Genomic DNA, 25,110 nt, shown 5'->3' with positions numbered 1-25,110 from the left:
TGTCTGTACCAAAAACACAAAAATTAGCTGGGCATGATGGTGTGCACCTGTAGTCCCAGCTGCTCAGGAAGCTGATGCAGAAGAATCACTTGAACCCGGGAGGCAGAGCCTGAAGTGAGCAGTGATTGTGCCACTGCACTTCAGCCTGGGTGACAGAGCAAGACTGTCTCAAAGAACAAACAAACAAAAAGCCACTTTAGAAAGCTTTCTGAAAACACAAACCACCGAAGGCACACGTAAGGGAATTAAAGATGGGAATTTATAAGAAATTAAAAGTTTTATGTAGTAATTGACGACAAGGGAAAAATTAAGAGTAATGAGCAACTAGAGAGAAAATATTTCTGACAACAAACAATAAACAAAGAATTAGTATCCCTAATATACAAAGAGTTGCTAAAATTCAACAAAAAAGAGGTTTTCAAAACTCCCATGGAACAAGGGATATGTAGACTGGAAATTCAGAGTAAAATACAAATAGTAAATATATGAAAAGACATTCTCACTATTGCTCAGGGGTCTGCAGTTTAATGCAGTTCTCTACTTATTTGGCTGACAAAAATGAGAATAACTGATAATTTCAAGCACCACTGATGGTATGAGGAAAAAAGCACTGCTATATCTACTTGGTTAGTCTATAAATTGGTAAACTTTTTGTAGTCCAATTTGGTGGCACTTGTCAAAATTTTAATGTACATACTCTTTTATCTAGTTCCAGGCAACTAACCTCTAGAAATACGTACATTTTCAATGGTGTGTTAAAAAGCGTATTTATTGGAGTAACATTTATAATAGAATTATAGCTAACTTGGATACATAACAATAGAAGAAAAGTTAAATAAGTTTTGATATATCTATAACATAAATATAATGTTGCATTAAAAAGATATGCATGCACATGGATAGCAACAGAATATGTTAAGTAAGCAGTTACAGAATGGCATTTAGAGTATGAAACAGATTTTAAAAAATAAATAGTGTACATATATGTTGTTTTATATATACACACACACACACACACACATCACATATATATCTATTCTACACAGAAGGCTACATGTATGCCAAAAAGTTTCCCTACGAAAGGGGGTAAGGGGACTTTGACTTCTTATTTCATACGTTTTGCATACATTGGATTTATTTTTAATAAATGAGTATGTATTCTGTAACTTTAAAAATTAGCAAACAAAAACAAAACTAAAAACCTTCCTCTTTGGTGCCTAACAATTAACAGGGGTAGCTAGAATACACATTGGTAATTTTCTACGTTCTTTTGGGTTTTAATTCTTTTCAAAGTGACACTACAAAATAGTTACATACCATGATAAGACTCACCTAGCTTTCTGAAGAAACAATTTCACAGATGTATACTTTTAACGTTATGCTTTTAATTTTTATTTAGCATGGACAGAAAAAACAAACCACACAAAACTCTGCTGATAAGAAAAGCCTCCTCTGAGCCTCACAATAGGTAAAGTTCCTCTGTTATATGCCCTCTTGGCACCTTGGGCTTCTTGTTAACACTTACCATAGTTACGATTAAAAATCTGTCTAGTCAGACAAGAATACTTGCCTCCCCCGATAAAGAGTAAGTTCTATTAGGGCAGAGTTTTTTTATCTTGCACATCACAGGCACTGAAGAAATGAATGTTGAACATTCAAATGTTGAACAAATGAATAAATTTTCTATAAAACATCTATTGAAAGCATGAGTAAGATGGAAATCCCTTAGAGCTTTATTCAGGGGGCAATACATTTATTCTGAATTCCTATGATCCTTTTGGTTAAAAAATGGTCAATAATGGGACCCAATGAAAAATTTCTGGTCTTGGCTGCTTTAAACTTAGAAGTATGTTACAACATTTCCAACTGCAGTTGTCTTCCTTTGCCTAATGTGACTAAATTATAATTAGATTATATAAGGCTCCTGTGGGCAGTGGTGGTGTCTTCTATTTCCCATCTATCCATTGTGTTTGCTCACAGTAAACAAGTGTGTAACATATTATTTATATATGTACATATACAGACATACAAAATGCATATAATATTCAGTAAGAAGAAACCATAGTCAAAATGACTCATCTATATTTTAATAAGATTTTGTCACAACATACAATAAGTTCATGTTTTTCATCTTCTATTTTATCGTAAGAATCCAAAGCTATGTCTAAAATTCACTATCTAAAATTGTTTTTCGGCTAATTTTTTTTTACTAATTCTTTTATGTATTTCACAGTATCTTTGGCATGAAGGTAACTTACTTGTATCTAGCACTTCAACGTTTTTGAAGAACAATATTAATGACAGCTAAAATTCACATTTAAATGCTTCATATGCACCAGGCAATGTGCTCATTCTTTACATGCACTATCTCAATTAATTTTCATAATCTATAGGATAAGCATGTTTATAGTCACCATTTGATATATGAGCACAGTGAGACTTAGAAGGTTCATGTGATTTGCTCGAGGTGTACAGTTTTAGGTGGTAGAGACAGAATCTGACCCTGGATTCTGTAACCCTCTCTGTTTCCCACTGCACTGTTCTATGCCACAGGGGCTATGTGTGCTTCTTCCACAAACACTGTGCTACCGCTTGATCCTCATAACAAATAACTCTGTGCAAGGCAGACAAAGCAGGACAAAGATCACTGTCTACTCTTTAAGTAAAAACAAAAGAAAACTATGGCTCAAGAAGACTTAAGTCATACACCTAATAAAAGGCACAGGTGAAGCTCAAATGCTGGTCATCTGATCTTCATCAAGTGCTTTGTCTCTAAACTGCTAAAGACTGGGATAATGAGACAAAATGATATATTCTTGTTTTAAAATTTCTGGGTTTTGGTGGTTGTTCTTTCCTTTTCACTGGTTCAGGACAGGACTTTATATATAACTGTTATGTAATATTAACTACACAATGATAAATGACTCTATCTCTGATTTGAGAAAGGAGATGGAATACACGAAATAATCAGAGTTTACTTAAGTTGCATCAATTTTGTACACAATGAATCCACTTTTGTGCAAATACCACTAAAAAGGAATGAGACAGAAAAGTGACATAGAATACATAAGAGACATTCACAACATTACCTTTGGATATCTTTTCTTTTGGCTGAGAGATAACAAGTGTCACATCTTCAGGTGCATTTTGCAAAATTTCAATTGCAGCATGGTGGCTGACTCCCTCCAGACTCACACTATTCACAGATATCAAACGGTCTCCTGTACAAATAGAGAATCCAGTATTTTCAACAACAAAGATACATTTATTCTGAATCTTAGAAATATCATTTCTTTCTCAATATTTTTGTTTGGCCTAAGTTCCATTTTCTCCACCCATGCAAATTTATGCCTGTCAGAAAATACTTAGAAAATTACCAAAATGTAAAGTACCTGGCTTCAAGCATCCATCCAAGTCAGCTGGTCCTCCAGGGGTAATTGAACTGATAAATATGCCTAGGTCCAGTCTTCCCATCTTCTCCCCACCAATAATTTGAAATCCTGTAAAACAACACATTTAAAAAAGAGTTTCATATTGCTGCTTGCAAAGACTAATGATTAGCCTGCCTGAAACACAGAAATGTGGGGACTGTTGATACTAAATGATTAATAGGTAACACATATTAAATTTTGTGGAAGTATTTCTTGTAGGCATCTCATATTTGGCATTTGGTGGACTGGGTGGGTAGGGTGATGGGCTTGTGACTGGGCAGCCAGTCAGTATCTTGAGATCAGAAGTGAGCTGGTGCTGCAATGCCAATGCTATGCTATAGACTTTTCCTCTGAATCCTCAAGAATCATAGACCTTCAAGAATCTCACAGTGACTTACCCAAGCCATACTTTGCATCTTTTTTCAGGTTCACCAGGGTGATCTCCCTTTCTGGTGAAGATACTATGCTCCATCTTTTGTGTAGCACATCTATTGGGAATTTATAATTTAAAAATAAATATAACATGCTCAGGCATTAAGACTGTCAGTTTGTTTTAACAATTTAAATGTTAACAAAGTATGTTAATTGCTCAGTCACTTAAACATATATTTTAAGTTTACTGATACTGTTAACATTTTATATTTTTATAGTGATTTATAATTTATAAAATGACTACATATTACATTTATTCTTCATAAGCTATCCTTTTGAAATAAGTGTATTTCAGTTACAAATGATTAAATAAACCTCAATAGGTTAAATGATTTGCACAAATTTAGTCAGCTAGCACAGGAAAGAGCTGAACTTTTCAATTTAGGTTTTCTGTCTGTTACACCACAATCGACTCCCTGAATTTGACAGTGCTCAATATATTAAAACATTCCTTCTAATTAATGGTTGACATTTAAATTTATAATTAGTAAAATATTCTTAATAGGTTCTTGAGTCAAATAGCAAGAAGAAACTAGATTTTTTTTTCTTTTTTTTTGAGACAGAGTCTTGCTCTGCTGCTCAGGATAAGTGTAGTGGCACAGTCACAGCTCACTGTAGCCTCGACTACTGGGCTCAAGCAGATCCTCCCACCCCAGCTTCTTGAATAGCTAGTATGACAGGCACGTGCCATCACGCCTAGCTAATTTTTTATTTTTGTAGAAATGGAGTCTCTCTATGTTGCCCAGGCTGGTCTTGAACTCCTGGCCTCAAGTGATCCTCCTGTCTAGGCCTCCAAAATAGCTGGAATTTCAGGTGTGAGCCACAGCACCTGGTCAGAAACTGGATCTATTTTTAATAGTCCTGTTAATAATTCCTTGTCTAGCACATGTACTCTCAAAGGATCTTCATTCATTTCAAATTCTATTTGTGAAACAATCTTGCAAGTAAAGGGATTTTTAACCATTGTTTTGCAGATGAGGAGTAACACTTTGTGACCTGCTCAACATAATAACTAGTATCAGTGCCCATTAAAATGCCTGAAGTCAGTACTTGATAAATCCTAGTTAAATAAATTGAATGAATGTCATCATGAGAACTAGAATTTATTTTTTCTTATTTCCACTAGGTTTTTTAAAGTAGGCTAATCATTCACAAATAACCTCTTAAACCAATAAATATGACACTTAATTGACATGCTTATCAAATTAATTCATCCACTTTGCAATTCAAGCATTTACACAAACACACACACACTTCCTAACATCAATTACAATGACAGTTCAAATTGGTCTGTGTGTGAAGGTGTTGGCGATGGTGAGTTTGTTCAACATATTCCTAAGGATATTTTTGTAAAGTGAATCTTCAAATTCAACTCTACATACTTCTCAAGTATATTGAAGCTTTCTGAAAATGAGAGGTTTTGGTTTCACTAAACTGTAAGCCAGAATTTCCTTAAACCTTGGTATGCATTTTTGTAACAACCAAATCAGTATGAAAACAGACTTTATTTCTGTATGTGCAACATGTAACAACCCACGGACTTAACACTGTATTAATATGTCACAAAACAAATAGTAATTTTGTCACAAAACTTGTATTGATGCTTAAATGATGTAATGTGATACTTCATATTGTATAAATAAATTCTTTTAATTTCAAAAGACAGTAACAACAATAATTTCCTCTCAGGAGTGAATTAGCCTTCTATCTCAATACTGTTTTGGTGCAAGTTTGCTAGCTCTCTGTAGAGTATATATTCCTATTCTGTTGTTTCTTTTTGACCCAAAGTTAGTTATTAGCAATAAGAGTAGTGGTAATTCGGCATTTCTAATGATTTTATTAATTAAATTTCAAAAAGTATCATTGGACAATGGTGTGAAATACTTTACATATTAGGTAATCCTAAGCAAAAGCCCATCCATTATTTAATGCCTTGCTCAATGAGTTTAAGTATCCAAGATCCTTTTATCAAAAAATAGGCAATTAGCTCTATTTTTTAGCTAGAAGGAATACAAAACAACACAGAACAAAACCCATACGATTAACTAAAACAAATAAGGGGGTGAGGTCACATTAGGAATTGAAATCAGTATAGCCTTTAAGTGACCACACTGATGAGGTGGTAAGAGAGAACATGTTAAATCAAAGTGCTTTGTAAAATGATTAAATGATGATCATTGCTTTAAATTTCCATTTCCTCCTTCAAGTTTCACATTTAAACACCCACTGTTCAGGAATTGGGATACTTGGACACTGATGAAATCCATTATTCTATGATAGATACTTAATATGTCCATTAGGCATACAGTTCCCAGAAAAGCAAAATTCCAAGCAGTAAAGACAGAATAAAATGAAAGAAGAAAGAGAAAATGGCTTAAGGAGACTAATGGCTGAGTTGCTCTGGTTCTCATCCCAACTAAGAATAAAAAGGCACTAAACTGTGGTAGGTTTTAAACATCCCGACAAAGCCATCAAAAGTTGAAAATACCCTAAGTCAAAAATGCATTTAATACATCTAACCTACTAAATGTCCTAGCTTTAGCCTAGTCTAACTTAAATATGCTCAGAACACTTGTGTTAACTTATAGTTGGACAAAATCATCTAAAACAAAGCTTATTTTAGAATAAAGTGGTTACTATCTCATGTAATTTATTGAATACTGTACTGAAAGTGAAAAACAGAAGGGTTGTAAGGGTACTCAAAAGACAATTTTTACTGACCGCTTATTTGTTTTGCACCACTGTAAAGTCAAACCATGATAAGTTGGTGACCATCTACAGTTTGTGGTTTGGACACTTCAGGAAGCAACATGACAAACTTAGCTAAAAGTTACTTTTCAATTGCTGTATAATAATTACAGTAAAACAAGAAACATTAAAATCAATTTTACGTAATTCTTGGAAAAGTTTTACATAGTTTTGTTTTTACTCTTATAAAGGAAAATAACGACTGTTATTTTTTAAGTTGAGCAACTTTTGTTTTTGAAATCACAATTAATCAAGGGATTAGAATCCTTTCCATATTACCTTTTCAAAGTGTGAGATTGGAAGAATCATGACTTTTTTATCTTTTCTTTCAAATTTCAGTCCGGGCGCGGTGGCTCAAGCCTGTAATCCCAGCACTTTGGGAGGCCGAGACGGGCGGATCACGAGGTCAGGAGATCGAGACCATCCTGGCTAACACGGTGAAACCCCGTCTCTACTAAAAACTACAAAAAACTAGCCGGGCGAGGTGGCGGGTGCCTGTAGTCCCAGCTACTCGGGAGCCTGAGGCAGGAGAATGGCGTGAACCCGGGAAGTGGAGCTTGCAGTGAGGTGAGATCCGGCCACTGCACTCCAGCCCGGGCAACAGAGCAAGACTCCATCTCAAAAAAAAAAAAAAGGTAAGAGTGAATATAATACTCTAAGTGATGAATGATTTAATATTAACTGATGTTGATTTATAATTTTCATCTAATAATCCTGACCAGCAGGAAAAACACTGAAATTAGAGTAAGAGGTTCCATATTTGACGCATGGGAAAGTAATTTTACTTTTTGATCCTTAGTTACACTATTTGCAAAAACATGTTTGCCATGCTTTATTATGTGAAAACTTGATTCTCAACAGAGTACTAATTCAGGCTACTTGGCCAGATTCAAAGAGAGTTTTGAGGAAAATATAGCCTTGTTTGCAAGCTAACTGAGGCATACCTCTATATGAAGGTGGATTGGCCCTACTGTCCAGGGCAGGTGAGATTTTAAGGCTTCTGAAGGTTTAAATAGAGAAACTACCCAATGTAAATTCATGCTCATTGGCTATCCAATGTACATTCATATTCTTTTTCACCATAACCTAAGCTAAAACACATTAAAAATTCTCATACTTGAATAGGTTATTATCTAGCTTCTTTCAAAAGTTTAGCAGGGAGAAATAATACTTAGGCATGATCACATTATGAGGAGGTCTAAAGAGTAGATTAGAGCGTAGACTCTAGAAACAGATTGCCTTTGTTCAAATCACAGCTCTACTACCTGCTAACTTTGTGACCTTTTGCACAACTTAACTCTCTATGCTTTGGTTTCTCATTTGTGAAAAAAAAAAAAATAACATTAACGCTCACCTCATAGGATTGTTGTGGGCATTAAATAAGAAATAATAAAAAATGCTCAGAACAGTGCTTGGCACACAGTACATACTAAATAACTGTTAGGCAATAATTACTACCATATGGACATGTTAATAACTAAGGTATTTCAGGTACGCAGGCATTCTACTACTGTATGGATGTGTTAATAACTAAGGCATTTCACGTATATAGGCATTCTACTACCATATGGACGTGTTAATAACTAAGGTATTTCACATATACAGGCATTCTACTACCATATGGACGTGTTAATAACTAAGGTATTTCACATATACAGGCATTCTACTACATATGGACGTGTTAATAACTAAGGTATTTCAGGTATACAGACATTCTACTACCATACGGACATGTTAATAACTAAGGTATTTCAGGTATACGGGCATTCTATTACCATATGGATGTGGTAATAACTAAGGCATTTCAGGTATACAGGCATTCTACTACCATATGGACATGTTAATAACTGAGGTATTTCAGGTATACAGGTATAAATTCAGTTCATGTAAGGAGTTTGATCACTAGAAAGCTATATAACAGGATTACCAATTTAGGTCCAAGTATAAGTTCAATAATTTTTTCTTTAATGATAGGCCCTCATATTGAGGACTGATACATTCAAAAATAAAATGAGAAGGAAAGAAACCTTACCTTCATTTGCTATGAGTATTTAAGACATTGTGTGTAGTTTTACTTTTAAAAGCAATTTTAATTCCAAGAAAATTTTTTCTCTCTTAAAGAATTAGTATGTGTATTTTAATTAGAGAATGAGAATTATACAAAATAGCACTCTGGTGTTTGACAGTTTTGACCTAAAAAACCCCAGCAATTCTATATAGTTCAGTCTTATGCCTTCTGTTTTACCCTGGCTATAGGAATATTGAAACTAAATTTACAACTTCATCAAGTTTAGATGTATTAGTAATTTTAATTAACAGAATGGCTTCTTTCTTCATCAGGCTTTTAATTATTTCAACTTTAGGAGTCTAAGACTGAAACATTTTTGGAGGAAAGTAGTGTATAGATAGTAGTAAAACATTTTCTACTCATGAAAGTTGTCAGAAAGATCAAATAAGATAAAGTATATGAAAATACTTTGCAATTTAAATTCTAAAAATTTTGAAGCCAATGATGTTCAAGTCACTGGACATTTCTGGTCTTCTTCCTATGATTTTGTTTCTTAGATTCCTTCTAAACTATAATCTCAGCATTTAAAGTCTTCAAAGTCTCCTCATAATATTTAGCATAAGATTAAAAACTGGTCCTACTTAGTTCTCAAACTTCACCCTAGTCCCCACATGCCACCATACTGAGACTCCTGCAGTTCCCTAAATCTCTTTTCTCATGATTCCATGTCTCTGACCATGCTATGCCCTTGATCCGGAATGCTTATCTTTATTGTTCTGTCTGAATAAATCCTCCTTTCCCCCCAAGATTCAGCTCAAGCATCCCTTTAAAATAACTGCCTCAGTTAAAACTCTTTTTAATAGAAATTATCTCTCACCTGAACTATTATCTTAGCTTCCCAATTAGTGTCCTTATCTCTAATTTGTCATTTCATCAACATTAGCCTCAGTCAGAGGTCCCATTACATCACCATGATGCTGAAAAATACAACTCTCCTTTAACTTCAATGTAAGATTAAATCCTCGGCATGGAACTCAAGACTCTTCATTGTTAGGTCCAAGACTATCTCATTAAGGTACAAGAAAAGAGAAAAGAAATGATGGAAATGAGGGGAAAAACGTTTTGTAAACCTACCATTTTCTTTTAAGGGTACTTGGGATGAAGAATTTCCACAACTATGCATAGTCGTTCCTGTGGCATAAATTAAATTATTAGACATTTCATAAGATGGTCAGATGCTAGATATCGAAGTAATTTCTTCTGATAAGTTCATAAAAATCAATAAAACAATAAGGCAGCAACATTTTGCATTTACATTGAGAAAACATCCTCCAATGGGCATTTTCACTATTTTAAATAGTAGCTAAGAATAATAACTTATTTTGCAGCATAAATTTAAACACAAACATATTGTTTCTGAAAATATTTTGATATATCAAACATGAAAATGATGAAACTGGAATGAGTTTTTCATTTGTTCAAGTGTTAAAAGAAAATTCATTATTCAAATAGTAAGAATGAATAAATACAAAATGCAGAAAAATTTCCTTTTAAGAGTGTTTTATGTTTTCTGTAGAATATTTACTATCTTCCTTCTGATATGTAATGAATTTTCATGTAGACCAAAGCCTTCTTAATGAAAATAGTTTAGAATGTATGAGGCCCCGTTATATGTGAATATACTTCGAAAAGTATTTCCTAAAAGATCAATCTCTTAGCCTATTTTCAACACATAGTTACCTATAGAATGAAATCTTGCCTTTTATCTAAGTTTTTTTTAACTGACTGAAATTAAATTGATGATAGTATAATCTCTGAAAGCTGCGAAAGCCTACATTAATAAAGTAATGTTGCTTCCATAAATATTTATGTATTATAATGCAGAGTTCTCTTTTGTCTTCATTTACTCCACATACCCTGAATCCAATTATAGAATACAAAAAGGAAACTGTGGTTAATTAGAGATAAATTAACAAACCTTGGGCCTAAGAAGAGAGTTTAGTAGTATTTCGTAAGACAACAGAAGGGAAACAATCCTCGTTTCCCTTTCGTTTCCCATGCTGTTTCATATTTTGAGTAGTAGTTCAGATCTCTGTGTTTAAAAGATCGACTCCAGTGCATTTCCCTTTTAAGGTGCACAAGACAACAGGAAACCTGAACTATTTATCTTAAAAGGTAGTGTGTGTATGTGCATATATATAGATATATATGCCCACATGCACACACACACACACACACACACACACACACCCCACACACACACAACCTCACTTAAATAATATGCCCTGCTATCTGGGAGAATTTGAAGAAACTGAAATCCACTTAAGCATTTCTACCTATACATCATAGCATATTTCATAAAATTATCTAAGGTTTTAGAGACAATTTTGTTCCTGCTAAGCTGAAAGCATCCTAAGTAAGTGTTTCTCCAAAACTATAGAATTGCCAGAGTTCATTCACATTGGCTTGAAAGGAAAAGCCAAAAAAGGTAATCTAAAGTAATGGCACACGACAGTCTTAGTAAGACTGTCACGGCTACTGTGACCAAGAGAAGCTAACAGACTGGGCGTGGTGGCTCAAGCCTGTAATCTCAGCACCCTGGGGGGCCAAGGTGGGCAGATCCCTTGAGTCCAGCAGTTCAAGACCAACCTGGGCAACACGGTGAAACCCTGTCTCTGTAAAAAAAGTATAAAAAGCCAGGTGTGGTACTGCATGCCTGTAGTCACAGCTATTCAGCAGGCTGAGGTGGGAGGATTACTTGGGCCCAGGAATTCGCGGCTGCAGTGAGCCATGATCACTCCACTCCATCCTGGGTGACAGAGTAAGACCCTGTCTGAGGGGGAAAAAAAGAGAAGCTAATAGTCTGTACCATGAAGCAATCACTTGTTAAATCACGTGTTAATTTGATTTGGTGTGTTTTAAATAGCCTAAAATTTATATTCAGTTTTGGCAATTAGGACATGGAACCCAAAATAATTTGATAATTAAGATGATCTTGTTCATTTCCCTCTGAGCATGAGGTACGGGACAAAGAAGGTAAGCTTGTTTTTGCTGACCTAGAACATATGCTTGCCCAGGGTCTTCAATGGATGAGGAGTCTGATTCATGTTTCCTCCTTTCAGGACTTCTATTTAAACTCACAACAGACTTTGAACTGAAGAGGGAAAAGGAAGGTAGGAGGGAAGTGTTAATGTAAAAAAATATGGTGAAAACAATAAAACGTCAAAACAAAAAAAATGTATGAAACGTAGAATTTACAAATATGTAATTGGCTTAGTTAATATGTTCTTACTTATTAAGTTTTGTGACTCCTGCCAAAGATTCTGCATCAGATCTTGACATCTGGTGAGAAGGTTTTCCCACCAACTCTGCAACGGTTTGTGGTGGGGGTTCCATGTTAACAATGACATTTTTCCAATGTGGATAGAGAGAGGCCTGACTGAGATCATGGTATGATTTACTCATCTCTCTAGGCTTTTCCTCCCATGAAGCTTTGTCATTCTTCTCTTTTGAACTGTTCTGCAATGGCTGGTAAAGCGACAGCTCTGAGCAGGATAGCCTCTTCAGAATCTCAGCTTGAACTGATAAAGGTCGAACGGCAAGTTTGTTGAGGGTGCTGCTGGCCAGACTGCCAGTGCTGATTGCTCGTCCCATATTAAATCCTCTAACAGACTCTGCTTGGAGATTCAGGCTCCTAAACGAAGCTCTCTCTACAAGGAAATAGGATTGCTTTACATGATGGAAACGCCACAGTACCTTTATGAGAATAATTATGTTAATAAAAAAGCAGCATGTAGTTTTTAATCATTTTGATTGCCAGCATAAGTAGGTAGCTTTCAAAGTGTGGCAATCAGGGTTTTAAAAAGGAGGGTTGAAGATCTGGTTTTCATACCACATCTTCATCTCGTTAGCTTTCTCTTAGTTGCAGCCTACTCAACATTTCCTGCTTCATCTAATGATTTTCTTGGACTCAACAATGTTTGGGGGTCAGGCTTGCTGACACCAAATTCCTTATAGGTTTCAGTCAGAAGTAAGAATGACATTTAACACAGAAATTTTCAATGCTAGTACTGTCTCTGCTAAAATATCAGCACCCAAGAAAAGGGAGAGGGAGAGGGAGAGGCAGAGATGAAACCTGGATGGGCTGACATGGTGAACACACACCTGTAAAAGCTATGCAGAGGAGTTTTGCCCAGAGAGTTTTTAAAGCTTAAGGCAGATTGTGGTGATGGTGAATTGCATACTTTAAATGGGTGAACTGTATGGTATTGAATTATATCTCAATAATGCTGCTACAGAAAAAAAAAAGCATTTATGGCAAATTATTCCTTTTGTTATTTCACTATTATGCCAAACCCACCTTCTCACTGGGCTGACTTAATGATTTATCTGAGGCAACAGAGGAATGGGAGAATCAAACAGTACTAATCTGTCTGTTTTAGTATCTGTAAATTAACATGATCAGGAAGCAGGGCACCTCTTTATGCTTCAATTTCTTTCACTCCCAAATACACATCCAAAGTTGTCTTATAGAGGCTAAATTTACAGATACTTTATAACAAGTGTTTGGCTATTCTATTTTGTAAGAACCAGTGTCACAGTGATATTTTAATATTTGAGGCTAATAACAAAAGCATTGCAGTATATGTAAATGAAGAATAGGAGTGCAGGATTTCAAATGATTTAGTTTTTCATGCAGTTAGTGACCCACATCACAAGGCACTACCTTTGATCCCCTCTGGAAAGCAGCAATTCTATGTTGTTGCATTCTACATGGAATTAAGTTTGACTGCTACATACAACAACTGGGAACTTCCTTTTATAAAGAAAATGTCTCCCTTGAAGAAAAAGGAGGAGGAGGAAGAGGAGACAGAGGAGGAGAGAGGGAGGGGAGGAGGAAGAAAGAAAGAAAATATCAAATGATTACTGACTTAGATTCTTGGATTGTTTCATTTATCTTCTACTTCCTAGGAAGATTAATAATTGATATTTTCTCTCAGGCATAAAGAGGTAGGAAAACATTAAAGGTTTTTAATCTTCATGCATCAGAATTAAGTTTAAAGAAACATGCCTTATTGTCACTAGGAAAATTCAATTATCTCTCTCTGAAATGGAAGTGGGCACCAAGTTACAACAAGACCTTAAAAAACCAAAGATTTTTAAAAATACACCTTCATTAAAAATTCCCATAATCAAGCCGGGCGCCGTGACTCAAGCCTGTAATCCCAGCACTTTGAGAGGCTGAGGCGAGCAGATCACGAAGTCAGGAGATTGAGATCATCCTGGCTAACACGGTGACACCCCGTCTCTACTAAAAATACAAAAAATTAGCCGGGCGTGGTGGCGGGCGCCTGTAGTCCCAGCTACTCAGGAGGCTGAGGCAGGAGAATGGCGTGAACCCGGGAGGTGGAGCTTGCAGTGAGGTGAGATCCGGCCACTGCACTCCAGCCTGGGCGACAGAGCGAGACTCCGTCTCAAAAAAAAAAAAAAATTCCCATTGTCCCATTGTCATATTTACCTCAAAATATAAAGTTTTTATTAGAGCAAACAACACTATTCTATTTTCATTTACTTTATGAGTTGCCTGTAATCAAACAAGCAAAATGAAGTCTTCAGAAGGAAATGCCTTTACACCCAACAGATTTCTCCATCCTTAAAGAAAATATAGACCAAATTTTGGCAGGAATAAGGATAGCTGGCTCAGTTTAGTCAGCTTTGTGAACATATTAGGGAATAAAAATATATTCAAATCCATTTGTAGCCTCCTCTTGGATATGGGATGGGATCATAAACCAACCATTTATCTGGTGTTTCCTACTGCCTTTTACCTGGAAAGAACTGCAACATGGATTAGAATGAACTTGTATCCTAATATTAATGTTTAAAATTTGAACACAAAGGCTTGCTAGCTCCATACTTAGTCTGCAATTCATACTTCCTAATCTGTTTCTGCTCAGTCCCTGCTACCATTTCGTGATTCCTTATATCGTCAGCTTAATCATATTCTCTTTTTAGGAGAGGGACTTCATTTATTCTCTTATCCCATAGTACTGTGCACTTACAAACAGTAAATGCTCAATAACTGATTAATCTTAAATCTATGCAAATCAGTTCTTGGGAAATTCATCAAACAGAAAGTGTACTGGATTAGGAATTAAGAGATATGACCTCTATATATGACATGAGGGCAAAACACTATCTTCTCTGAACCTGTTTTTCCATTAGTAAAATTTTGAACTTAATGACCTGTAAGGTTCTAGCACCAATATTCTATGACGCTAAAGAAGCAGCATACATTTGTTAGCCCATTAACCTCCCACAGATAACACCAGTTGTTTTCACTTGTAGTACAAATAAATAGGCAGACAGTTACTTATAAGCCAAGGGGAAAGATACAGATCACACCATCTTAAAGTGCTTTCACATATGAGAGCAAGGATACATGGCTGTTGTGATCCTGGGGGTAAACCTGTGATACATATATATATACACAACAGTATCCCCAGCCCACACTCCATGGATGAAGAAATTGAGATTCCAAAAAGTCACTTACTTTGCTAAGGTCATTCATTCATCTACTACTACTGCTGCTTCTGCTGCTGCTACTATTACCGCTATTACATAGTGTAGCAGCATATAGTATAGTAGTAGTACTATCTTCTAGTGGTAAAACAATGTTGATGATGGTGATGACAATAATGATAATGAATACTTCAGTAAATATTTACTGAATATTTTTTGCCAGGTAGTTTTAAAGGGCTCTACATGTATGAATTCATTTTCGTTTCACAACTTTCTGATATAGGTATTATCTTACGGTAATCATTTTATAGATGAAGTAACTAAGGCAAAAAGTTTAAGTAGCTTGCCCAAGGTTTTAGGGCTTGTAAGTAACACAGCCTAGTTTACCACTGGCAATTTGGCTCCTGAGCTCATGCTCTTAACTGCTATACTATATTGTTCTTCAGTATAAGAAATGTTGAGGATGAGAGACTAACTTCAAACTTCTGTCTTCTGATTCTGTTCATTATACTACAACCGTAACGAAGTAACCTTCAGTTGTTATGGATTGTACTGAATAGAATATTAGTCAAAGTAAGAACGGTGATGGCTCTAATAGGTCTGATATTTCACTATACTTTGAAAATATATAAGAGCATATAAACTTTCTAGCAGAGCAAAGTAGAAAGAGAATAATGAGATTACTTTATAGCAGTGGTTATTGTATTTTAGCATGTGTAAAAATCATTACTGAGTTGGGAGGCCAAGGCGGGCAGATCATGGTCAGGAGTTTGAGACCATCCTGGCCAACATGGTGAAATCCTATCTCTCCTAAAAATACAAAAATTAGCTGGGCATGGTGGCAGGTGCCTGTAATCCCAGCTACTCTGGAGGGTGAGGCAGGAAAATCGCTTGAACCAGAAGGCAAAGGTTGCAGTGAGCCGAGACTGCACCAAAACAAGATTTCGACAAGAGAAAAACTCTGTCTTAAAAAAAAAATAAAATAAAATAATAATTACTGAGGAAAGCCTGTTGAAGTACATATTCTAGGGTCCAAATTCCCAAAGACTGTAGCTCTCTGAGTTTTATGTAAGTTCCCGGAATCTTCATTTTAAATCAGCATACAACCTCTACCCCCATCATGATTCTGAAAGGTTGAGAAACATCTAGTCATAGGTTGCCATCACCTCAGTCTGCTTTTATGGGGAAAATATTTTCTGAATATGAAACAGTTTGGGTAAAGAATTCATAGGATCCTGCTGCACAAGGTCATCAGTGCTATTCCATTAAATTTTTAAATCACATACTTCTGACTGTTTCACTTATACCTGTAATAATTTACTATGCAGAATTAAATTTTGTATAATTTTAATCTCTAATTGCAGAAATCACCAAATCAGTTTTATCTCTCTGAAATATAAACATTTCAGTTCTGATTGAGATATTTTTTCAGAGTCAGATTAGTTTCTTCTGCTGACTCCTTTTCAAAAGAAAGTAAAACCATTCTCCTGACCATTTATATTAGGCACTATGATTATCCATCTCAATCTCAGAACAGGGACGCACCCAAGTAAAACAAATAGGTGGTAAATCTGCCACCCAGAAAACTATACAGTGTGTCTCTTCACTGTCCTGTTCTGGGTGCATACTTCCCCCATCGTCTGCCTTGTTTCCTATATTCTTTTCCTCATCTCTAAAGCCCTTCCATTTATTTTAAAACTACTTGCATTATTTTTATCCTTCATATCCAATTCAAGTGCCACCTGTCCAGTACTCTAGTCTCTGATTTCCCTCTTCTAACAGTATAGGTCATAAAGTCTGTACAATATAATCTGTTATTGAAATCCTGAACTTTTATTTATTTATTTTTTTGAGACGGAGTCTGGCACTGTCACCTGGATTGGAGTGCAGTGATGCCATCTCAGCTCACTGTAACCTCTGCCTCCCAGGTTCAAATGATTCTTCTGCCTCAGCCTCCCAAGTAGGTGGGATTACAGGTGCACACTACCACACCTGGCTAATTTTTTGTATTTTTAGTAGAGACGGGGTTTCACCACGTTTGCCAGACTGGTCTCAAACTCCTGACCTCGTGATCCACCCGCCTCGCCCTCCCAAAGTGCTGGGATTACAGGCGTAAGCCACCGTGCCTGGCTGAAATCCTGAACTTCTACTGTGTATTGCTGTTTCAAGCATGTTGGTCTTACCTTTCAAAATATTGGATAAGTTTACTGAGGGTAGAGAACATGGCCCAAACTTTTATAATGTTTACATCAACTAGCCTTTCATTGCTAAGCACAAAATGGACATTTCAACAGGTACTCCCTAGGAGTCTTCTCTCAGGGTGAACATGAAGTTGAAATAGTGGTTTCATCTGTGACACCTTTATAGACTTGATTTAGCCATTTAACATGTATATACACTGTAAGTTTTCATCCTAAACATGGCAGTTCTTTTAAAACTTGATGGCAAAAATTCTGCATATTCCCAGGAGTCATCTGAAATAGTCTGTTTCTCCTTACCAATATCTTGGGCATCTTGGTTGCTCTGTCTTGCTCTCATCTGTAGCTGGAACTTATGCTGGGAAGAGCAGAGGTGCAGCAGGTACTGGCATACCTTACCGTTGTCTGTCTGGAAGGCATGTTTTATTCCATCTGATGTATTTTGCAATGTGATTTTCTTTTTCTACAATATTAACCAGGGGTATTCATAATTATAATAAGTAGAGATATTATTTATATTTCCTGTTATTAGGCACTGGGTGTTGACTTACATCTAATATAAATATAATCCTATATAGTCATGTATCACTTAACAATAAAGATATGTTCCAAGAAATACATCATTAGGTGATTTTGTCATTGTGCAAACATCCTGAAGTGCACTTATACAAACTTAGATGGGATAGCTTACTACTACACACCTAGACTATTGCTCCTAGGCTTCAAACCTGTATAGCCTACTAAATACTGTGGCAACTGCTTGTGTAGTATATATCTAAACACAGAAAAGGTGTGGTAAAGGTACAACATTATAATCTTATGGGACCACCATTGCTCATGGTCAGTTGTTGACCGAAAAGTCATTACATGGCACATGACTGTATTATTATAAACAAATGCAAGAAATAAATTAATTTTGTTTGCCACTTTCAGAAATTGTAGCCTAAATCTAGATTGTATATATCAGTCATCAACAAAGGAAACTGATTCCTTTGATAAGATTATTGATATTTTGAATTTATGGTAATGTTTACAAACACCAAAACTGTTTGGAAAGGAAATAATAAATACGTGTTCTACTCTATTGGGTAAAGAAAATGAAAGTTTAACAAGATTTTTTTATTAATATATAACAATAAGAGCTGTGATTCAGTCAAGTAGAGTCTGGGTGGCACAAAGGCTGAATAGAAGTTGTGGAAAATTAAAGAAAATGTGAGATGGAGAGGTACTGGTAACATAACTGCTGGGTTGAGAGATAAAACACATTCATATTTAGAGATAGTGATTTGTGCCAAATATAGGGAAAGTAGGAGAATCACCAAATCAGTTTCATCTCTCTGAAATTTCTTGAGAAATGAACATCTCTTGTGGAAGAGAGCATACTCAAATTTGTGACCTATATGGTGAGGCTTGCTGGTGACCCATGCCTTAAGAGACCTGTGTTCAACATGTCGGGGATCTAAGACTAGTATCACTGGAGAATCACTTAAGTTCAGTTAGACTGTACTCTAGCTCTTGGCCACTGTGCAGATTATTCTACTTCATGTCCTTTGTCTTTACTTCAAATGTGGAAATAGGCATGGAAAAACCAAATTTAGTAGGCTTATAAGAGTTGTAATAATAAGAGTATTACCCAGACTTCAATCATGTCATCTTTACAATTTCTAGCCTTGGTTATTTATAAATTTTTCAATGGACTTTTCTTACTTGTATAAATTCAAAGAAACTTTAGAAATAAAACAACGTTGCTAAATTCTAGCTAGATATTGTTGCCAATTAAAGCTCCAGGATTAAATCTGTTTTCTTTGTTAGAAACAGAAATCAGTAAGTATTAGAGAGGAGCTAAAGATACAGTAGCAACAAACTAGTATCTTGATTATCAGTAGTATACCAAGTAAATCTTCAAATACTTGGAGAACATTTTTTCTTTCCTAACAAACATACTACTTAACCACTGTCAAGGAATTTGCAAAGACACTGAACTCTATAGTTGTAAAACTCTCTCACTGATTCAAGCATTAACATGAAAGAATCTTCTTAATTGATCAGTCAAAAGAACTACAGAACCAGTACCTATAATAAAACACCCAAAGGCAGCAAAGATCACACACACAAAAATGCAGAGATAGGTTAGAGGTTCATATTAATTATGAAAAGTGATAGTATAGATGATTTAATATCTAAGAAAGATGTATAGTTTTGAAACACATACGAAGAATATTTGATTCTCTCCAAGTGTTAATGGATGGACTGGATAAGAAATGTGCTTGAGAGAACTCAGTTGTGAGATATGAGAAGACAAATGGTAACTTTTCCACTTCCCCAGAGGTTAGCAGAAATAAAAAGGAGGGTTAAAAAAATAGAGTTCTGTGTTAGAGAAAGAACTTCAGGATAAATGAATGCTATTAAATATAGGAATAATTTGAGTGGGAATGTGAACTATTCTCTATTCCCGCAGATCTTTAAAAATGAACGAATCACGGCTAGTTCTATATATGGGCGTCAGTGTGGTAGCTTGGCAAATTACATAGAGCTGAATGCTGTGTGATTATTTGACTTGTCGCCTTTTCAAAATGGTCCAAACTGGATTTCTACTTAATTAATCTAAGGTTTCCTTCAGACGTGGGCTCTGCCAGCATTTCCACTGGGGGAAGGTAAATTAAACCCAGGTAATTTCCTGGTCCTGACAATCTTGAGAAGATGTGGGTGGTCCGGAGAACATATTATTTGGCAATCTTGTGATATCTCTTGGTTTCAATCAATTAACCATTAGGTCTAGAAATGGTCTCAGGGTTGAAGATTATCCAGATTCATCAGGACCTTGGTAATTACATAAACACTGTTTTGCTAAGACTATACTTTAGCCTAAATATGAACTAAAGGTATCAGTAGTTCCTGAATACCACTAGGAAAACAAACATCTGAACATATTAATATTTTTTATTCATCTCTGAAGTTGGCCAATGGAACTTTAATGTTCAGGTATTCCAACTAGGTCCAAAATCAAAATATGCCTTTATCGCTAACTATCTTCCATAAGCATATTATTTTCTAAAAATCATTTTCTAACTTTATCTCTATAGAGAGCTGTACACCAAAAATCTAAAACTGCAGAAAGTCCTGGGACTAATTCATAAAATCCAGTAAGTCTCTGTACCTCTGAGATTCAAATAACAGTTGCTACGAGGGGGTTTACTATTGGGCCAGACAAGGTTCACTAGGGTTAAGATAATTATCTATTTTAAAAATATTAGGAGGATTTCTCCATGTGAGACGTTACAACCCTAAAATAAGTTCTGACTTATTCAGAGAATTCAACCTGGTTGTAATTTAACTAAAGTTAATTGAGTATATAACCAGTCAGGAATGTGTAATAATCTTAAAAATCACCTGTTGATAAAACAGACATAAATAAAATCTCAATAATACTTTCTACAACTACAAAGGAAGAGTTAAATAGTATTAAGATGTATTATCCCCATTGAATGGCAGAGTCTAAGGAAAGTCTGTTAATATGTTATACTGGAAGTTGGTAATAACATTTGAAAATATAATGAAAAGAGGTTAAATGGACATACAGAAAAAGATATTTTCTTGGTTTCCCTCCATGGAAAGCGAAGGACCAATGTGCGCACTCCATTGTGAACTTCAAACACAAGGACACCTTTAGAACAGACTCCAAGCAATATTCCTGTTTGTGACTTTTTCTCAGGGTGCACTCGGTGAAAATGAACTCCATATTCTGTCAGTCTTTGGCAGACCTGTTGGAATAATACCATACCATAGCAACACACTTTGGTAAATGGTGACATAAAGCTGTATGATATGGTTTAGCTGTGTCCCCACCCAAATCTCATCTTGAATTCCCATGTGTTATAGGAGGGACCCATTGGGAGGTAATTGAATCATGGGGGCAGGTCTTTCCTGTGTTGTTCTCATGATAATGAATAAGTCTTATGAGATCTGATGATTTTAAAAAGGGGAGTTTCCCTGTACAAGCTCTCTTCTCTTGTCTGCCTCCATGGGAGACATGCCTTTCACCTTCTGCCATGAGTGTGAGGCCTCCTCAGTCACATGGAACTGTAAGTCCATTAAATCTCTTTCTTTTGTAAATTGCATTCTCTCAGGTATGTCTTTATCAGCAGCGTGAAAATGAATTAATACAGCAGATGGGTACCAGTAGAGTGGGGCATGGCTGAAAAGATACCTGAAGATGTGGAAGTGACTTTGGAACTGGGTCACAGGTAGAGGCTGGAACAGTTTGGAGGGCTCAGAAGAAGACAGGAAAATGTGGGAAAGTTTGGAACTTTCTAAAGACTAGTTGAATGGCTTTGACAAAAATGCTGATGGTGATATGAACAATAAGGTCCAGGCTGAGGTGGTCTCAGATGGAGATGAGGAACTTGTTGGGAACCCATTGGGAACTGGAGCAGAGGTGACTCTTGTTATTTTATTTTATTTTTTTCAGCAAAGAGATTGGCAGCATTTTGCCCTTTCCCTAGAGATTTGTGGAACTTTGAACTTGAGAGAGATGATTTAGAGTATCTGGCAGAACAAATTTCTAAGCAGCAAAGCATTCAATATGTGACTTGGGTGCTGTTAAAGGCATTCAGTTTTAAAAGGGAAACAGGGCATAAAAGTTTGGAAAATTTGCAGCCTGACAATGTGATAGAAAGAAAATTCCATTTTCTGAGGAGAAATTCAAGCTGGCTGCAGAAATTTGCATAAGTAGCAAGAAGCCAAATGTTAATTACCAAGACAATGGGCAAAAGGTCTCCAGGGCATGTCAGAGACCTTTGTGGCAGCCCCTCCCATCGCAGGCCTGGAGGTTTAGGAGAAAAAAATGGTTTTGTGGGCCAGGCCCAGGGTCCCTCTGCTGCGTAGAATCTAGGGACTTGGTGCCCTGCATCCTAGTCACTCCAGCTGTGACTAAAAGGGGCCAAGGTACAGCGTGGCCTGTTGTTTCAGAGGCCGGAAGCCCCAAGCCTTGGCAGCTTCCACATGGTGTTGAGCCTGTGGGTGCAGAGAAGTCAAGAACTGAGGTTTGGGAACCTTCGCCTAGATTTCAGAGGATGTATGGAAACTCCTGGATCCCAGGGAGACATTTGCTGCAGGGGCGGGGCCCTCATGGTGAACCTCTGCTAGGGCAGTAGGGAAGGGAAATGTGGGGCTGGAGCCTGCACAGAGAGTCCCAATTGGAACACCACCTAGTGGAGCTGTGAGAAGAAGGCCACTGTCCTCCAGACTCCAGAATGGTAGATCCAATGACAGTTTGCACCATGCATCTGGAAAAGCCACAGATACTCAACACCAGCCCATGAAAGCAGCCAGGAGGGGGGCTATACCCTGCAAAGCCACAGGGGCAAAGCTGCCCAAGACCTTGGGAGCCCACCTCTTGCATCAGCGTGACCCAGATGTTAGACATGCAGTCTAAGGAGATCATTTTGCAGCTTTAAGGTTTGACTGCCTTGCTGGATTTTGGACTTGCATGGGACCTGTAGCCCTTTTGTTTTGGCCAATATCTCCCATTTGGAATGGCTGTATTTACCCAATGCCTGTACCTCCATTGTACCTAGGAAGTAACTAACTTGCTTTTGATTTTATAGGCTCATAGGCAAAAGGGACTTGCCTTATCTCAGATGAGACTTTGGACTATGGACTTTTGAGCTAATGCTGAAATGAATTAAGACTTTGGAGAACTGTTGGCAAGGCATGATTGGTTTTGAAATGTGAGGACATGAGATTTGGGAGGGGCCAGAAGCGGAACATGGTTTGGCTGTGTCCCCACACAAATCTCATCTTGAATTTCCACATGTTGTGGGAGGGACCCAGTGGGAGGTAAGTGGATCATGGGGACAGGTCTTTCCCATGCTGTTCTCATAATAGTGAGTAAGTCTCACAAGATCTGATGGTTTTAAGAGAGGGAGTTTCCCTGTACAAGCTATCTTCACTTGTCTGCCACCATGTGAGACCTTCCACCACGATTGTGAGGCCTCCCCAGCCATGTGGAACTGTAAGTCCATTAAACCTGTTTCTTTTTAAATTGCCCAGTCTTGGGTATATGTCTTTATCAGCAGTGTGAAAAAGGACTAACACACTGTATCAATGTAGTTTAATGTGGAAAGGATAATCTTTTCAACAAAGGTTACTGGAACAACTGTATATCCACATGCCAAAAAAGTGAATTTCAACCCTTACTTCACCCTACATACGAAATGTAACCAAAAATGGATTACAGACCTAAATACAGGCACTAAAAGCATAAAACTTAGAAAGTATTTGTGACCCTGGGTTGGGCAAAAATTTCTTAGATGGAACATAAAAACCATAAACTAGAAAATAAAAAAACTGGAAACTTCATTAACATTGAAAACTTGCTCATCAAGAGTTAATGTTGGCCGGCGCAGTGGCTCACGCCTGTAATCCCAGCACTTTGGGAGGCCAAGGCAGGCAGATTACTTGAGGCTAGGAGTTTGAGACCAGCCTGGCCATCATGACAAAATCCTATCCCTATGAAAAATACAAAAATTAGCCAGGGGTGGTGGTGCACGCCTGTAATCCAAGCTACTCAGGAGGCTGAGGCAGAAGTATCACTTGAACCTGGGAGGTAGTGGCTGCAGTGAGCCAAGATTGCACCACTGCATTCCAGCCTGGGCAACCGAGTGAGACTCTTAAAAATAAAAAAGAAGAGTCAATGTTAAGAAAATGTAAGGCAAGCCACAGACTAGGAGTAAATATATGTAAAACATATATCTGATAAAAGACTTGTATGCAGAATATTTAAAGAACATGTACTTCTCAACAGTAAGGAAACATATAACCAGTTACAAAAGGGGGTAAAAGGTTTCATTCGACACATCAATAAAGATGGTATATAAATAGCAAATAAACACATGAAAAGATGGGTCAATGTAAATAGTAATGAGGCAAGTACAAATTAAAACCATAATAATATACCACTACTCACCTATTTCAAATGTTAAAGTGAAAAAGACTGAAACTACCAAGTGTTGTCAAGGATGTGGAGCAACTGAAATTCACACACTATTGGTAGGACTGTAAAACTGTACAACGATTTTGGAAAACAGTTTGGAAGTTTCTTACAAAGTTAAACACGTACTTACCATAGGTCCCAGCAATCCTATTGGTAGATATTTACTCAGGAGAAATAAAAATTGTGTTCACAGAAAAATGTGAACTGGAATGTTTATAACAGCTTTATATCTATCAACTAATGAAAAGAATAAACAAATTATACATTTGCACAAATAAAAACTACTCAGAAAAAAAAGAAAAGAAACTACTGATATATACCACACCATGGATGAATCTTAAAAGTATTATTCTAGGCCAGGCACAGTGGCTCACGCCTGTAATCCCAGCACTTTGGGAGGCCGAGGCAGGCAGATCACAAGGTCAAGAGATTGAGACCATCCTGGCCAACATGGTGAAACCATGTTTCTACTAAAAACAAAAAAAATTAGCCGGGCGTGGTGGCACGTGCCTGTAGTCCCAGCTACTCAAGAGGCTGAGGCAGGAGAATGTTTGAACCCGGGAGACGGAGGTTGCAGTGAGCCGAGATCATGCCACTGCACTCCTGCCTGGAGACAGAGTGAGACTCCGTCTCAAAAACAGAAACAAAAAGAAGTATTATTCTAAGTGAAAGAAGCCAGACATGAAAGACTGTATATTATTTTTTACATGACATTCTAGAAAAAAAAAAATACTACGGTAATAGTAGATCAGTAGTTGCTAAGGGTTAGAGGTAGGG

The 25,110-nt window shown here is 36.7% G+C and overlaps 1 protein-coding gene across 33 annotated transcripts in view; it reads right to left on the bottom strand.

The window, feature by feature from the left end:
* The window catches only part of PTPN13 (protein tyrosine phosphatase non-receptor type 13), a 224,210-nt gene that overhangs the window by 57,812 nt on the left and 141,288 nt on the right, over positions 1-25,110 (bottom strand). For 15 of the 33 annotated variants that reach the window (XM_078001959.1, XM_078001963.1, XM_078001960.1 and 12 more), the window contains 8 exons: positions 20,918-21,100; positions 17,640-17,802; positions 11,912-12,329; positions 11,676-11,773; positions 9,754-9,810; positions 3,830-3,919; positions 3,393-3,500; positions 3,090-3,221 (listed from right to left, as the gene is read on the bottom strand). In XM_078001959.1, coding sequence (XP_077858085.1) covers positions 3,090-3,221; positions 3,393-3,500; positions 3,830-3,919; positions 9,754-9,810; positions 11,676-11,773; positions 11,912-12,329; positions 17,640-17,802; positions 20,918-21,100 — 1,249 coding nt within the window. The remainder of the gene's footprint in view (positions 1-3,089; positions 3,222-3,392; positions 3,501-3,829; positions 3,920-9,753; positions 9,811-11,675; positions 11,774-11,911; positions 12,330-17,639; positions 17,803-20,917; positions 21,101-25,110) is intronic. The other 18 variants (XM_078001964.1, XM_078001969.1, XM_078001967.1 and 15 more) reach the window with 2 other exon arrangements.

This window comes from Macaca mulatta, chromosome 5 (assembly GCF_049350105.2).
Source record: "Macaca mulatta isolate MMU2019108-1 chromosome 5, T2T-MMU8v2.0, whole genome shotgun sequence".
Classification (NCBI taxonomy): Eukaryota; Metazoa; Chordata; class Mammalia; order Primates; family Cercopithecidae; genus Macaca; species Macaca mulatta.
Note: the sequence above shows the minus strand (reverse complement) of the source record. Positions and strands in the feature narration are given on the sequence as shown.